At 40.1% G+C, this 16792-nt stretch overlaps 1 protein-coding gene across 5 annotated transcripts in view; it reads left to right on the forward strand.

Moving 5' to 3' along the window:
• LOC115379801 (protein diaphanous homolog 3) overlaps positions 1–16792 on the forward strand; it is a 292946-nt gene that overhangs the window by 152931 nt on the left and 123223 nt on the right. For 3 of the 5 annotated variants that reach the window (XM_030080714.1, XM_030080729.1, XM_030080746.1), the window contains one exon: positions 14285–14317. The exons of the other annotated variants lie outside the window; for them this stretch is intronic. In XM_030080714.1, the coding sequence (XP_029936574.1) occupies positions 14285–14317 (33 nt within the window). The remainder of the gene's footprint in view (positions 1–14284; positions 14318–16792) is intronic. 5 annotated transcript variants of the gene reach the window in all.

Here is a 16792-nt window from a genome sequence, read left to right on the forward strand (position 1 = left end):
CATAAAATTTAGTCACTCATTCAAATAGATAGACTAAAAATAAATATGTAAAAGAGAAGCTAGTACAGATAGTAATAAGTAGTAGTAACACAGATAGTGAGGAAAATACCAGCACCTTTAACAACAAAACAAGGATGTAGTGGCAAGGGCTGAACAGGTGCGGCAAAGGTTATGTGGCGGCAAGGGTGTGTGTATGTGTGGGAGGAGAATGTGGTGGGGTTCAACAGAGGCGACTGTTGCAGCATAACTTTTCCATAAATACGCCACATATGAGCGTGTCAATTAAAAAAAAAAAAAAAAAAAAGCCATCTCCTCCTGTTAACTAGCTTGTGTTCATCAGCAAATTAATTAGGTGACAGGCTAATTGACATCAATGATGCGCAGGAAATGAAATCAATTACACTTTCAGTTCCACGGCACTCACACTCAACTTCATGTAATAGAGACAGAGTTCACTCCAGGAATTTCTTGGCAGCTGTCTGTCTCTCAGTCCATGCGTTTTGGTGTTGTGTGATTCTTGACCTGTTGAGTGGGCTGTTTCAAGCTCATTTGTCAGGAACTATACCGATACATTTCAGTTTATGAACTGCTTAGTGTGACATTTCAAACCAGATGGGCTGACCGTCCTGCTATACTTTTGTTTTTCAGATTAATGTTGAATATGGAAATTATTGGTTGAAGTGTTGTGGACTGTGTAAGTGTGAGTGCAGTGCCAGTTTTGAGTGGTTGAGATGATGCGTCATGGATGTTGAAAGTAGGTTTAGAGAGTAGTTAGTTTTAGTTTTTCTTTTTTGTTTGTTTTTCCTTGAACCTTCTGTATATGTAATGGGCATAATTCAGCAAAGCATCTTTTTTGACAGTTGCCCACTTAAAAGCACTAATGACTTAGCTACTCTCATCTACTCCCCTTTACTCCAACATGCAAGCTCAGTTTCTACTTAAACATCTGAGCTTTATAGCACCAGGGATTGTTACATCAAATCCTGTATCTTGAGGACTGAACAGATAAGCTCTACAATATATACGACATGCACTGAATATTTTATTAGGACACTAAAAATATTCAAATTTGGAGAAGGTAAGGTAAGGTAAGAGTGTGATTTGTACAGCACTGGGGCTTTGGCTTGTTCAAATTATAGTCAAACAAGTACTGCAATGCTTAGATACAACATACAGTCACAGATACACCTGAAGGATTTTTTCCTCCTTACTTAGAACCCATCAAACAATTACAGATATTATTTTACAATGATGGAAAAATGAAACCAGCTAAGCAATCACAGAAGTAAGCAAGCAGCCTAACTACACCTGTGTTATACGAATGAGTTGAAAAAATGGTAAAAAAAAAAAAAAATGGTAAACAGTAGTAAGCACACTGAGCTTGACGGCATCGCAGAACAGAACCTATTTCTAGAGCATATCTGCAGTTAGATATTTTTTTTCTCACAGTAGAGGTTGGGTGGTTATGTTTTTTTTTTTTTTATGGATTATGGATTTTTTTCTGTGACACAGAAAAAGAGAGTATAGTATAGTCTTTTGACCATTGGGGGCACTGCTGAGCAGTTGCCAAACAGAAGGGAAATTGTGGCAGTCAGTGGGGCTAAATGCTGAAAAATGATCACTAGTTTTGACTCCAAATATTTACTGGTAACTGAACTGAACCGTCATTGTTACATGGCCCAACATTTATAATGAAGACGTAACTATGAGCTTACATGAAATCGATGGTTGTAAAATTATCACAATTTCACAAGATTGAAAGTAGAAAGTGAAAGTAGCTCCTAACTCGCCAGTTTAGGCGCAAATCCCAAATATCAGGGGCGTGTAACTCCTAACTTTAGGTCTCCCTAAATTTCTGGGATAAGAGTATTTTACAAACTATTCTAGCACTAAACCCAGCTCCTAAATCTGTGAGAAGTTTTAAGCAATGAAGAGGACTCCCAAGTCACTAAGACCAAACCATAAACAGTCCTAATTTTTTTTTTTTTTTTTTTTTACAAGGCAGTCATCCTTTTAATTGGGCCACCATCCTTAAGATTTCAATGATAACGAGCTTTCAATGATAATGAGCTTTTAAAAAGGCATTGGCTTCATCGTGAGGGTATTATGATGACTTTTTTTTTTCCTTTTGTTAAAATACAATCACACAGTGGATACTTTCCCTCTAAACTACAGTAGATTTGTGGAAGAAAAAATGAAAACAAAAAAAATTGTCAATAATGCATCTATTTTGTCATGCACAAGAAGGCAAAACACAAATGAGCAATTATTGATTTACTACATTGTAAAACACAATGAAGATGAATTCTTTCTTCATAGATGGCTTAGAATGCAGTTTTATAAGCCCACTCATTTCCTCACTGTCGCGCTGCATCAGAGGTGTGTGCATTTCTACCAAATAAATCGATTACACTTCACACAGTTGTTCATAGCTTTATGCCCTGTACGTCTGGCTTGACATTATGTTCTCTTTCCTGAAGTGTGATGGGTTCAGTGTCCGTATCAGCATGTCAAAATCACTTTTTTTTGTGCAGTGAAAACAGCATGTATTTCCCAGATTGTTTTGTTTTTCTCTCTAGAATTCTAAAAATGCAGACAAAAAAATCACAGAAGGACAAAATGATGAGTATGTTGCATTAAAATGCTGGTGTAATTTATTTTTTTTAAATATTGAGATCCACTGGCACAGCCTTTGATCACTCTAGAGTTAATCAGCGAAAGTGCTAACTTGGTTGACTCCTAATACATGAACCACATAATTTAGTTTTATGTTTTTGTGGGTCTGTAGTTCTGTTGTCAGTGTTTTGCAGTGTGCTGTGTGACTGCCATGACTTTTGAAAGACCTTTTATAATCCTACAACACCGAATGTTTATTCTTTTTATTGCTTAATGTTTAGCTGAAAAAGTTGAAAAAAAGATCCTAGACCTTTATGTCACTCATGTATGGTTGTGTGGGAATATTTACCACCCAAATCAATATTGCACAAATATGTGGAGAGGTGGGGTTAAGATTTAGCAGGAAAATGTCTTGTAGTCTTCCATCCACATAGACATATTTTCTGACTTTCAGTAAATCAGTCAATTTAGAAATATTTTTTTATTTAATAAATAATCTTTTACATCATAGTTCAAATTATAAAATAAAATGATTTTGTGTGCAGATGACGGCTTGTTTTAAAGACAGATCCAATATCCTGTCTTCTCATATCACTGGAACTCTTGAATACATTTGATAACATCTCAAAAGTTCAGCACAAACACCTCTTTCTCTAATACACTGTTGTATGCACTTTGTATTTTTTGAAGCACAGTAAGACTAACCCATGAAAAAATGATTGCCTTTTGAAAGACTTACTTTCTCTCTGTCACCTCAATAGTTAAAATCCTCCAAAAGACTGTTGGTAGTGGAGGCTGCTTACATTAAGTGAGCCTCTCCTCTTTGGGAAACCTGACAGTAACAGAGGACAAGGAAAAGGGGAAACAAACAAGCAAATCTAGTGATCGGAGGCCTACAGAGAATGTTGACAGCGCGAAATTTCTGCAGTTTCCTAGAGCTCTTAGAGATAATCAGTGTCAATAGACAGAGACAAAATGTGAAATGCAGGGCTTTCCTGTGGGTGTTAAAGACAAGAGAAAAAGCAAATCACAGAATGTTTTAGAAACACTGGCAGGTGGGCATTGAAGGATGTGCAGAACCAGTCCCCTTATATGTTTTTCCTCTGTTCTTTTCTGTTTGCTCAGAAGTGATGTTGTTGTCTCTCAGTTTAAGATTTAGGAACACCAGCAGATCCCAACAGTGTAGAGCCCCCAACTTCCACATTCTGTCTTTTCTTTGTCTAGAGTTTGTTCTTCATCATTAAAGGAAAAAAATACTGCAGCTCCTCTTGAGAAGTAAAAGGTGACATAGCCAATTAAATTAATGAGATTTTAGCTGTTGTGACAGTCCATTTGGGCAATGATTGCAAGTTTACCACACACCCTAATTGGTTATGGTAATTGGCTGGACAGTAACTGCAAATCAAGTCTATTAAAAGACAAGCACACCAAGGCAACTATTACATCCACCGCATATCTTGTGTAGCAGTAATAAACTGTCAAATTTCAGAATACCTGAATTTGACTGATAGCCCTTTAGTGACATGTCTCATTTCCATCAGTCATACAGTACCAGACAAAAGTTTGGACACACCTTCTCATTCAATTATTTTTTTTCTATATTTTTATTATTAAAACATTTTCTGGCTTGTTTAACACTTTATAGTTTTCTACATAATTCCAAATGTGTTCTTTCATAGTTTTGATGTCTTCAGTAGTAATCTACAATACAATGTAGGGGAGGAAAAAACAAAAGAGAAAAGGTACCGAATGTTTGCTAGCTAAACTTGCTAGCAAGTTTAACTACTTAAAAATGAGCACCATTCTCACTTGGCGTGGGAATCAAACTGTGGTCTCCTGAGTGGCAGTCCTTTTGATTGGCTAATCTGCCACCTCATCAGCCCCCTTCCATGGACTTTGTTGCTCCATACACCACAGTGTTGTTATTTACATGCCCAGTAGAGGTTGCTTAACTTTAAAGCATAACTACAGATCAAAATAAGCTGCTGTACAAAGGACCTGTTTTTTTTTTGTTGTTGTTGTTGTTTTTTAAATACTAGAGAACTGTCTCAAAGTGATATACCGTATTTCACCAATTAATCGCCCGGGCGTTTAATACGCAAAATCAACTTGGACCCCGGGCGTTTAAAAGAACCAGGCGGCTATTCGCTGCAGGCCTTTATTTATTTTTGCACAGACCTGCACCAGGCCATTATTGTGATCACAGTTACTGTCCAACATATTTACAGTCGGGCAATTTAAGATTATGGTACACCCTTTTTTCTAACGTTAGCTAGCGCTCTTATTTTGACAGAAAACGGAAGTGCCGCACAGTTATTGTGCGGCTAACTGTTTACTGCTGCAAAAATAAGGTGAGTAGCCATATTTTGGGTTACCTCAATAAATGCAAATAATCACCCCGGCGGTTATTCGGGTGGGCGTTTAATACGCAAAATGGGTGCAGACCCCAGGCGTTTATAAGAACCCGGCGGCTATTTGCGGCCGGGCGATTAATTGGTGAAATACGGTAACCAGAGTTAGATTTGACTTCATTAAGTGTTGATATAATATATAGTGAGATCAAGCAATATGGGGATGTTGTTTGGTGCTGCTGGAGATGTGGATATTTTTTTCTGGACATAAGCACAGCTGGTTTAGTGCTTAAACATCTGGTTCAGTGTGCCACAATATACATTTACCAGTATTCAGTCAGTGTATTAGCTACTATATTCCCATCTATATCGACTTCTCTTTGTACAGTTTCATGCCTGGACTTTTAAACATTGCCCCATTGTAGGTGACTTTTTAAATTTATGTTTCAACAGTGGAGTGTCTTCTTTTCCCATTCTGCCTTTCTTTGTCCAGTGTTCATTCTTGATCATGAAAGGAAAGAATACTGCAGCCATTTCACCCTGACAGCTGAAATGCATGAGGTCTATAAGCGATTTTGTTCTTGCCTACCAGTCCATTCTGCCATGCATGGAAATTGATATTGTCCCTTTTTGAAGTCCCTATTCAGTATATTAAAAAAAGAAATCTACTTATCAAGGGCTTTACTGTCAACAAAGATTTTTTTTTTCCTTTGTTTAGAGTTTAATTGTGCCCATCAAACTTATTGTGATGTGTTAGCATGGCTGCACATCTTCACCTGTTTATTTTTTTTTTATATACGTTTATTGTCTAAGTCGAGATATTTTAATTGACATCTGAAATAATGCAGTTCTTTCTTTCCATGTTTGAGAGAGCAGAGAGAAATTCATTGCTTTAGTGCTGGAAAAATGAGCAATGTGAAGAGAGCTGCCCTTTCCTGGGGCTTCTCTTCTGCTAATAAACAGCATCCAATTAGAAGAAACCCTCAAAGATCACAAAATCAGTTTGCCATTTCTCCCCAGGATACAGACATCTGCTAATAACCTGCCTCTTCTCCAGAGCCACCACACTGCCAGATGAGAGGCAAAAAGAAAGAGAAACCAAGAAACAGAATGCAAGTCTTAAAAGGGATAGAGAAACACTAATAGTGGCCCTGATAATGCTTCGCCATTATCAAGACTATACTGAGCTTTTGAAAAAAGATGGAGGATTTATTATGTGAGATCAGACTGTTCTTCACAAAACCTGGCTTATGCAGTCAGTGTATTTTTATGCACACCAGCATCCTTGCAATATTTGGAATGCAGAAATATTCCTTTTGACTTGGCACATATGTAAACATCATATCTTCCTTTTGGCAGTGTAAGGCCATGTCATGAACGGGTTAGGAACATGCTGATAAAGTGTTCATCCTTAGAGGGCCCTCCACATGGACATGAGCTCTTATCCAGAGCACGTTTTCCATGCATGTACACACACTCATTGTTTTAGTCTGTTTATAATGCTGAGATTAGATATTTATCAGCTGCTAGCCTATTGCAGATAGTGGCTTTTAAATAGCAAAATCTGTAAAGTCCACATAATTAGTCTTTTCATCTTAGACAGTTCAAACAGTATCTGTGAAAATGGCCAAATCCCTTAGTGCTAGAATTAAAGAACCGGTACTCTACACTGTTGAGAAAGACCTATTCCTACGTCATTTACTGTAAATAGGAGAAAGATTAGGATTTTTCAGCTTTAACCTGGGGCTTCCTTGCTTGTACGGCCAAGTTAGGGTTGTAAAAATGGCAGTATCAAATTGCACTCAAATTGAGTATCTTAATTTGCATACTAATAACTTGTTTTTACTCCAATTAAAGCAGTTCCCAGACTACTGAAACTGATGTGTAAATGCCTTTATTTGATTAACTTAATCAGAACAACCTTATAATCAGAGTAAGTATAGCCTAATTAACACATTTCTTTTTTTATTTCCTTTGTTTGTTTGTTTGTTTTTGCTCCAAAGTGCACTTGCCATTTTTTTCAAATAATTTCAATCAATAATTTCTGATGTTATATTTAAAAAGAAAGCAACATGGTGCACTGTAGTGGAGTGACAGGCGGTGAAAGACCAAAACAGGGCTATGTGCCTTTTGCAATGGTTGCTCTTGACCTCTTAATTGATTATTAAATTAATTTTGGGTTATTTGAAAAATGGTGTTAGTTGGAATTTGAAATATGAAAGTTATCCAAATACTCCCTTAAGCTGATTTCTCCCAGTAACTGAAGTGTTGGTGTGCATGCAAACCTTTTCATTGACCTCATGGATACCTGGTACTCATTGTATTTGACAGCACAACTTGTGAATTTATGACATGGATTTGACCAATACAACTAATTAATAATTTTACATGGAGTCTGATACATGTTTTTTTCAATGCAGAAAAATACAGGCAGCCAGGATAGTTAAACTTGTAAATATATGTACAGTGACTATAATATTGTTCTCCAGGTAAAAGGCTTTCCAGAAAAAAAAAAAAAAAAGAAGAAAGAAAATCTAGCCCTGAAAAAGTTGAATTTTCAAATTGAAAATGTCAGAAGGAGAGTGAATGAGAAACAGACAAGGGAATCAAAGTTAGTTGAGGGAGATGCTTCATGAGAGTCCCTGTGTGTGCAGTGCTTCTAGCCATAGTGTTAAGCTTATGTTCTCAGTGGATGTCTGGCTCTCCAGATCAATGTAACCAGTTAAAGAGAAAATCATGGAGAGACGAGCTCTCTTCCCTTGGCTGGCATACTGTAAGAGATAATTAGACAGCCCATTTCCATAAGATTATACTGGCCTCAGACGGATATGTGTGTTGGGGGTGTTTGGCTGTCAGTCTTTATGAGGGTGTGTGCTAACTACATGGTGGAAGAAGAGGTTGTCTATGAGAGGTGGGGTGGAGGCGGGTTTGGCTGGGGGTTGCAGCTGATCAAGGGAGGGCTTCCATGTGGAGGTAAAGATTACGGTCAGAGCTGACAGCTTGTCAAACTTGGAAGGATCCAATGCACTGAAATACATTCAAGATCATTTAAACCCATGCCTCTAAGTCCTTCAGGTTCTACTACAGAACACCCTCAGACTACCTCTGAATTCAAGCTACCAGAAACAAAACAAAACAAAACAAAAACATTCACAGTGATGGTTGATGGGTTGCTGTGTATGAAATGGTCTTTTGCTCACTACCTCAAATAGCTTTTACGGTCTTCTGTGAACTTAGTGAGCTTTGGAATTACACTGAGGTAGACAAAAGAAGCTGAGGAGGCTGTGGGACACCATCACAGAAGCATTATGAGGAGATAGAGGGCTAGAGGAGGTGTGGATGAAAGGACAGAGTAGTGGGTGGTCATTTTGAAATGAAATGCAGGGAAAAATTAGAAAAGCCAGGTATCTCATATGTTTGGAACTGATAACCAGTAGAAGATTTCTTTATAAAAGGAATTATGCTGTGATTTGTCTGGAGTTCTGATTCAGTAGACTGTAGCGCTAATTGTCATAATCCACTCAGCCAGAATGGAGTGAAGTGTAATGTATAGATTACCTTCAAAGGGAACTCATCTTATCCACTATGTAGAGCCCAATTGTTTTCACTGAGGGTGGGAGGTAGAATTAGCCAGTGAAATGACTTCCAAAGCGCTTAATCTACTTTTGGATGGTTTGTTTGGAACCCCTTGTGGTATCTGAGGATAGCAGCAGGATGTCCATCTCATGCTGTCTCATAGTAAGTACTGCTCTCCTTTGGCATATATCTGTCCACATTCAAAGGTGCTTTTGTCTGTCTCTCTATCTCACTCTCACTCTCACTCTCCTGTAAAGGAGATGCTTTGGCAGTGACATTTTGAAGAACACCATTAGTTCTATAATGACTTTTCATGGGGCGGCAGAAATTTTGTGCCATTATAAGGGATCTCATCAAATGCGTAATCATTAGAGGCTCTTTTCATCATTGTTGAAAGGGAAGGTCTGATCACATACAGGCACACAGACCTGAACTGATGGGGAGTAGAGCTTCTTTTCTCACCATCTTTAAACCTCCTATTTTAATGCACTGTATATGTTGAAATTCACCCACACTGCTGACAGCCTACATTGTGTTGAAGTTTGTCTTGACTAACAATATCAAGTAGCATCAAAGATGACAGTCAACTTTGTGTTGCAAAATGGCTGATAAGTTAATACTGGCTACCATAAAGTACAACAACTTTATGTCCAGCAGTCAACACAAAAGCAAGTATTTAGATGTGGGACTATCCTGGAATATGCATAAAAAAGCTGCATTGTTGGCAGAGATGTTACACACAAATATATATGCTTTTCTCTGGCTTTTTTTCATGTCTCACCATTTTGTCTTTGTGTTCTTCACCTCTTCTCTTTTTCTGTTTCCCCTTTTTTCTCCTTCATTGTTTTATTCTCCCCTTTCTTGTATCTCAATTTCTCAAGCATCAGCACCTCAATTTATTTACAATTCGTGTTTTTCGGTTCTCATATCAGCAAAGTAATGGGCTGGCTCGTTTAAAAGACATTTGCTTTTGCGACTTTATTTTTCTAAGGTGATTTTTCATCCACATTTAATGTTTTTGTGTATATGATGTTGTGGCACAGGGAGGAGGGGTGTGAACAGACATGTTTGCAACCGTGTCTGCTGTAATGGCAGAGGGAGAAAAACAGAAAAATGGAAAATGACTTTAGAGATGAATGATTTAGGCTTTGTGTCATCAACCTCACTGAATGACTTGGAAAATGTTGGGGTGGGCTTAACAACTGTTCAGATTGGATTGTTGCTGTCACATAGTGAAATGAGATGGAGATAATAATGCTTCATACCTGATATGACAGAGTTGTCAGAAAATACTCATTTCAGCACACACATGTACACACACTAGTCTTTACAGGCCATTTGTAGGTGGTCTCAGAAAGGCCTTTAGAGGGCACTACTCCACTGAGAATAGAGCAGCTGGTTTAAAGTCCCTACACAGGCAAGCATATATCTCCTGATGAATTACTACATTCTTTCCAAATTTGTATATATATATATATTTTTTTTTTAATTTATTTATCTGCTTATGTCTTGCTATATCTCAGTCTCTGTAGGGAAGGAATGAGTTTTTTTTTTTTTTTTTTTGCAGAGAGTGATAAACTGATATGTTGTATACTGTGAAGCATACACAAGGGCAATGTTAGTGGTTAGGATTTTGAAAGATCTTGGAATAGCAGGCATACAGAGGGAGAGGGTAGAAAAGCCTAATGAAGTCTGTTAATTTGCTGCTATCAGAATGAAAGTCCCAGACTAATTATGGCCCTGGGTCATCTAGTCTGGATCACAGAGAGAGGTGGCCCTGCATGGTTCACTTTGATTAGCTCACTCACAACACAGCTCCTCAGTTCATTACTCTGATCTCCTGCACTCTCTCCCTTGGTCTCTCTATCTCACTGAAACACACAAACCTGCGCTGCTGCATGGGGGAGTGAGACATACATACATGGACCCATCAGTATTACTCAGGGAATGGTGGGACGGTGGAGAGAGCATTGATATGGCGGGGAGCAAGTGGTGAGGGCAGGTGTGCGTAGCTCAGGAAGGCAACCAAACATGCTGGGTGTCTTTGTGCTTTCTGTCAAGCTGACCGGAGTTGTGGATTTAGCTGAGGGAGAAACGTACAGTATCCTGCTTGTTTGACTGTTGGTCTCACCTCTGTTGTTGACTACTGAGTTGACAGATGTGTCGGAATGGTGGATTTGTTCACATGTGGCTGACAGCCCCCCTCCTGTGCATCACTTGTCTCATAGTGGATTTTGCTTCAGGCAGTGGGGTGTGTGTGTGTGTGTGTGTGTGTGTGTGTGTGTGTGTGTGTGCGTGCCTGCGTGCGTGCGTGCATGCGTGCGTGCGTATGCACTGTTACACACTATGTTGCGAGCCTGTTAATATCCCAGCTACAGATACTTCTTTAATAACAGTGATTTAAACTTTACCTGCATGATTGCCTTGATTGGCTATTGGAAACAACACTCTGATTTAATTACCCTTTAAGACTGCTGCCCCCTTGTCTCTCTCCTCGTTTTCTGTGTGTGTGTGTGTGTGTGTGTGTGTGTGTGTGTGTGTGCGTGTGCCTCCTTAAGTGAGAAGATCTTATCATGGTAACAGGCCATAAATAATATGGCCTCATCAAGAGGAAAGTCAACTTGAGAGTGTGATATCTCTCTAGGAAGTGGGAGAGTTGGGTAAATATTGGGAAAGGCAGTGACACACATACACACACATGCGCGCGTGCACACACACATACACACACACACACACTCAGTCAGTCAGTGTCTCTCTCTTTCTCTGTCTTGTTTTTTCCCTTTATCTTTCTGTTAACCTTGACACTTACACACTCACTTTCATTTAACTCAGTTGCTCTTTAGATCTTAGTATTCGTTATTTAGTATTTTTTTTCCTTTGTCTTTGTCTTGCTGTCGTGCTAGAAGTTTGATTGTGGGTGCATGTGATGCGTTTGTGCGTGTGTGTGCATGTGTGCCTGCACATGGGAGGGCAGTTCCAGTAAGACGTTTTGTCTGATTAGAAATCCATCCTGATAAGATGAAGTGCTGGAGTGAGTGCAGAGGACGGAGGAGGAGGAGGGGGAGGAGGATAAGGAGGATCGGGGGTTGGCGGTGGAGGGTGTGGGTGGGGGGATATTTGAGGTGTTACTAGCTTGTCTCAGAGGCCTGCCTGTCATGTACAGCATCAGTCATGCTCTTTCACAGCAGTTTTATTTCATCCACCATTCCCTTTAGTGGTTTGACGGCACAATCTACTGATACTGCCTTGTGGGAAGTGCTGCTGTTTTTGAGCTGTATGTGTGTGTGAAGCTACAGATTGTCATATTTTTGTCAAGTGCTTTTAAACTGTGGCAGAGATTAGATCAAACCCAGTCAGCAGAATTATTACAGGGGAGAAGAGCAGAGACTCTTTTGGAAATTCTGCTGTGTGCATCCTCATCTGACCCCCACAGCTAAACACTCTCATTCTATTCTCAAGAACAGAACAAAACTTTTACTTTCTTGCTTACCCAAAGCCCATGAAAATATATATTTTACCTTATTTGAATCCAGGAAAAGAGAAGAATCCAAATTGAGATATTTATTATTTTTATTTTTATGGATTTATTTCTTTATTGTTACGGAGCAAATAACGCAGAATGCAGTTCCTTTCCCCCTTTATTTTTTTTCTTTTCAAAGTATGCTGCACTGATGGGCAAAGGAGAGCGGGGACTCGGTGTTCTAGTTTCCCCTTGCTTGTCTCTCCTCCTACATTCTCCCCAGTCCCTCCATCAAGTTGACATTCCTCACAGGCCTCCATTAAGAGGCCTTAACTTTAAAGCACTTAGAAGGTAGACGGGTAGCGCTCTATGTGCCGTGGCAAAGCAGAGCAGGCCTTTCAACTGGATCTGTTTGCCTAAAGTGTTAGTGTCAGAGTCTACCCCCACTGCACTGTGCTGCTCTCCTGTCTTGTGATGGAGACCTGCTTTCCCTTTCTGCAGCGTCTGATCTCAGCTGCTGATGGTAACTACGGTTCTAGCCGACGGCTCTGTGGGGAACTAATGTCTTTCTGTCGTGCTCGCGCTCTGATTCTCTTTCTCTCTCCGTGTCTCTAGACCAGTCATTGTCCTTTTTTCCCATTTCTTATTTCTCTCTTGTTTTTTTGCACAGCATGTCATCTTTTCACAAAAATTAATGTTGACACGGAAGCTCTTCATTATAGCCTAAAATATCTAGTGCAAGAACAGCAGTAGTCATGCCATACCTGTGCAGTGTTTCTGGCTGTGTTTTGTGTGGATTTAACTTATCTACTGTAGCCAGACCAGTGATGTGATGCACCTCTCTGCACCCCCCAGTGTCTCCTTATCTCCCCCACTTCCTGCTTGATGGCGCAAAGTGATAACTACAACGGTCCGTGCTCCCTCTGATTGATTAACCAGTGACCTCTGACCCATTGTGGGACATTTTAATTGGCTGATAAACAATGAGCAGGCTCCCCTGAAGAAGAGACATTTTAAGGCCAGAGAGGATAGGGGATGCTGGAGAGAGAGGGTGCGATATAATTAGCTGATTTAACTGATAACACCTGAGGTAGCTGTGTGTGAGAGTGTGTGAGAGCAATATATGTGTGTGCGTGCAATATGATTTCTATCTTCCCACTATCTCCTGTACGATAGAGATGGATGCGGCCCTTGCAGTATTAAGTGAGGATGATTCATGGATTATGTGGCCTAGGCTAGCCAAGTGTACTTATATACACTGAAACAAGGTGGTTAATACTCTGGTTGTGTGTATGTGTGTGTGAAACAGAGAGAGAGTTGGTGTAATAGATGAGATTCTGTGAAGCTATAAGTTATGATGAGTCGATCAATACAACATCTTAATGCAGTGGAGGGGAGGCTTTCTAAGGCTGCAGCCTTTATGCATCCAAATACCCAATATCATCCAATTTAGGATTACATTCCCGTATGAATAATGAAATCAGCAAATTATGCTGGATTGAAGGTAAATATTGACATCTTGACATTTTTCCTGATTTAATTTAAGACCTATGTTATGGGATGGTTGCCTTTATTTACACACTTGCAGTACGAGTAAGCACAATCTTTGGCAGTCGGGGGTGAAGTGTCTTGCAGAGGAGCACTTTATTCATGGCTACTGTATCACATTCTCCAACCAGATTTTTGTTGTTACTGTCATTGTTGTGTCATAGGCCTGCAAATTGTAATTGGTCTGGTAGTCTTCTAATTAGTCTTCATTTGGTGTTCATTCATTTGTCAAAATGAATTTGTTTTTATTCAAGTTTGTCAGCATGATTGCTGGGGTAACTGGTTAAGCAACATTATCAAGTGTAAGAAATAAAATAAATAAATAAATACGTAAATGAAAAATAATGTTAAATTATTCTGAAAAAAATACCTTGGGCACTATTGGGTCGGCAAATGACGCTGAGAGATATTGTTTAAAATTATTTATTCATTCATTCATTCATAGCCTTCGTCCATATTATCTATTTGTGTCTCTAGGGAAAACAAAATAAAACCAAACAAAAAATAATGATAATAATAATAAATAAATAAAATTTGCCATTCTTTAGCAAAGCTATTATACAGCACTTGTTCCTTTCCCACCTGAGTTTCTTTCTATTCCACTCTACCAGGGTCACTGCAATCTCCAGAAATTTACTTTTATCAATTGATTTTCTCCCTTTTGCATGCTGCCCTCTTTTCCAATGTGTTCCTTGTCTGTTGTCTCTCTTTTCTCTCTCTCACTCATTCAAAGACTGTGAGGAGAGTGTACCAACTGAAGAGCCAGGTAAGTCAAAGGATAGGGGTGTGTGTGTCTGTGTGTGTCTGTGTCTGTGTGTGTGTGAGTGTGAGTGTGTGTGTGTGTGTGTGTGTGTGTGTGTGTGTGTGAGTGTGTGTGTGTGTGTGTGTGTGTGTGTGCGCACGTGCATGCGTGTTTGTACATGTGTGTGGACATGTTAGCAGTCCTCTCAGCGTGAGCTCCCAGCACCTCTTCACTTTTTAATTAGAGACAGGATCTTTGGAAGGAGACCAAGCCCAAGTGGAGGAGCAGAGCAGTCTTTGCTGTGGATTAACCCCTGTGCTGTTATCCTGTCTCCTGCATGCACCTCCTCTCCTCTCCTCTCCTCTCCTCTCCTCTCCTCCTCTACTCTCACACACCGTAATTACAACACCAGACAATTATCCAGCATACTCCTGGGATGCACATTTTGTTCTCTTAATCTGGTGTCTTAAATAATTAAAACCAGCCATGAACTCCCTCTCCTCTCTGTGAGCATGGCTCTGGAGGATCATGAGTGTGTGTGTGTGTGTGTGTGTGTGTGTGTGTGTGTGTGTGTGTGTGTGTGTGTGTGTGTGCGTGCGTGCGTGCTTGTGCACACACGCACGCGCATGCGCACATACATATGTGAGTGTTGTCATCAGTTTTTTGTTTGGATTTCGGACCTTGTAATGCTTCTCTGCAGCAACCGGTAGCGCCATCACTACCCCACCCACCTGCTGTCTACTGCCTGACCCTGTAAAGATCTCCTCGCACCTATCTGACATCGCCTGTGTGACATTTTGTTTATGTAATAGCCGCTCCAATGGCTCACCCAGACCCTCTGTGTCAGTGATGTGATCACAGTGCTTTCCCATAATCCCTTTCTCCACACTACTTTGCTAGCGTGACATCCTGTTATGGCAGACTGTGTCATCGTTCACTTGGATAAACATGCAAACACACACACACACATACACACACACACACACACACACACACACACACACACACAAACTCATACACACACTCACAGACACACATTCACAGGAAAAAAAAAACAAACAAATCATGTTTGCAGTTTAGTTTGGGCAGTAAATAATGTCAGCGTAATGACATCCTTAGCAGTCCAGTTGGGTCTCACTTGTCTCTCCCCTCGGTGTGTGTGTGTGTGTACGTGCACTGGCCACATTATTAGGTACACCTGTACAGCCTAATACAATACAGTACAACCAATCCAACTGTTCTGCCACAAAGTTTACTTTTATGATGCCTTTAATGCTCAGGTTTTTCCACTATTCATATTTACACTCCACAATGTTAACAAAAACTGAACATTATAAATTTTCTTAAAAAGTAGAATTTATGGCAGAGCTGTTGCATTAAACTGCATTAGATTGTACAGATGTACCTAATAAAGTGGCCACTACATAAATAGGTAAATAAATAAATACATTTCAGACATCCTTCACACTATTCGCTTTTTAAGTCCATGCTAAAATATTCACCTATTTAACAATAAAGTACAAAGACTTTACTAAATTAGGAGTTTTGTGGGTTTATATATATATATATACACTATATTACCAAAAGTATTCGCTCACCTGCCTTTACTCATACTATGAACTGAAGTGCCATCCCATTCCTAACCCATAGAGTTCAATATGATGTCGGTCCACCTTTTGCAGCTATTACAGCTTCAACTCTTCTGGGAAGACTGTCCACAAGGTTGAGGAGAGTGTTTATAGGAATTTTTGACCATTCTTCCAAAAGCGCATTGGTGAGGTCACACACTGATGTTGGTCGAGAAGGCCTGGCTCTCAGTCTCCGCTCTAATTCATCCCAAAGGTGTTCTATCGGGTTCAGGTCAGGACTCTGTGCAGGCCAGTCAAGTTCATCCACACCAGACTCTGTCATCCATGTCTTTATGGACCTTGCTTTGTGCACTGGTGCACAGTCATGTTGGAAGAGGAAGGGGCCCGCTCCAAACTGTTCCCACAAGGTTGGGAGCATGGAATTGTCCAAAATGTTTTGGTATCCTGAAGCATTCAAAGTTCCTTTCACTGGAACTAAGGGGCCAAGCCCAGCTCCTGAAAAACAACCCCACACCATAATTCCTCCTCCACCAAATTTCACAGTCGGCACAATGCAGTCTGAAATGTACCGTTCTCCTGGCAACCTCCAAACCCAGACTCGTCCATCAGATTGCCAGATGGAAAAGCGTGATTCATCACTCCAGAGAAGGCGTCTCCACTGCTCTAGAGGCCAGTGGCGGCGTGCTTTACACCATTGCATCCGACGCTTTGCATTGCACTTGGTGATGTGTGGCTTGGCTGCAGCTGCTCGGCCATGGAAACCCATTCCATGAAGCTCTCTGCGTACTGTACTTGGGCTAATCTGAAGGTCACATGAAGTTTGTAGCTCTGTAGCAATTGACTGTGCAGAAAGTCGGCGACCTCTTTGCACTATGCGCTTCAGCATCCGCTGACCCCTCTCCGTCACTTT

The sequence above is a fragment of the Myripristis murdjan genome, chromosome 3 (assembly GCF_902150065.1).
Source record: "Myripristis murdjan chromosome 3, fMyrMur1.1, whole genome shotgun sequence".
Classification (NCBI taxonomy): domain Eukaryota; kingdom Metazoa; phylum Chordata; class Actinopteri; order Holocentriformes; family Holocentridae; genus Myripristis; species Myripristis murdjan.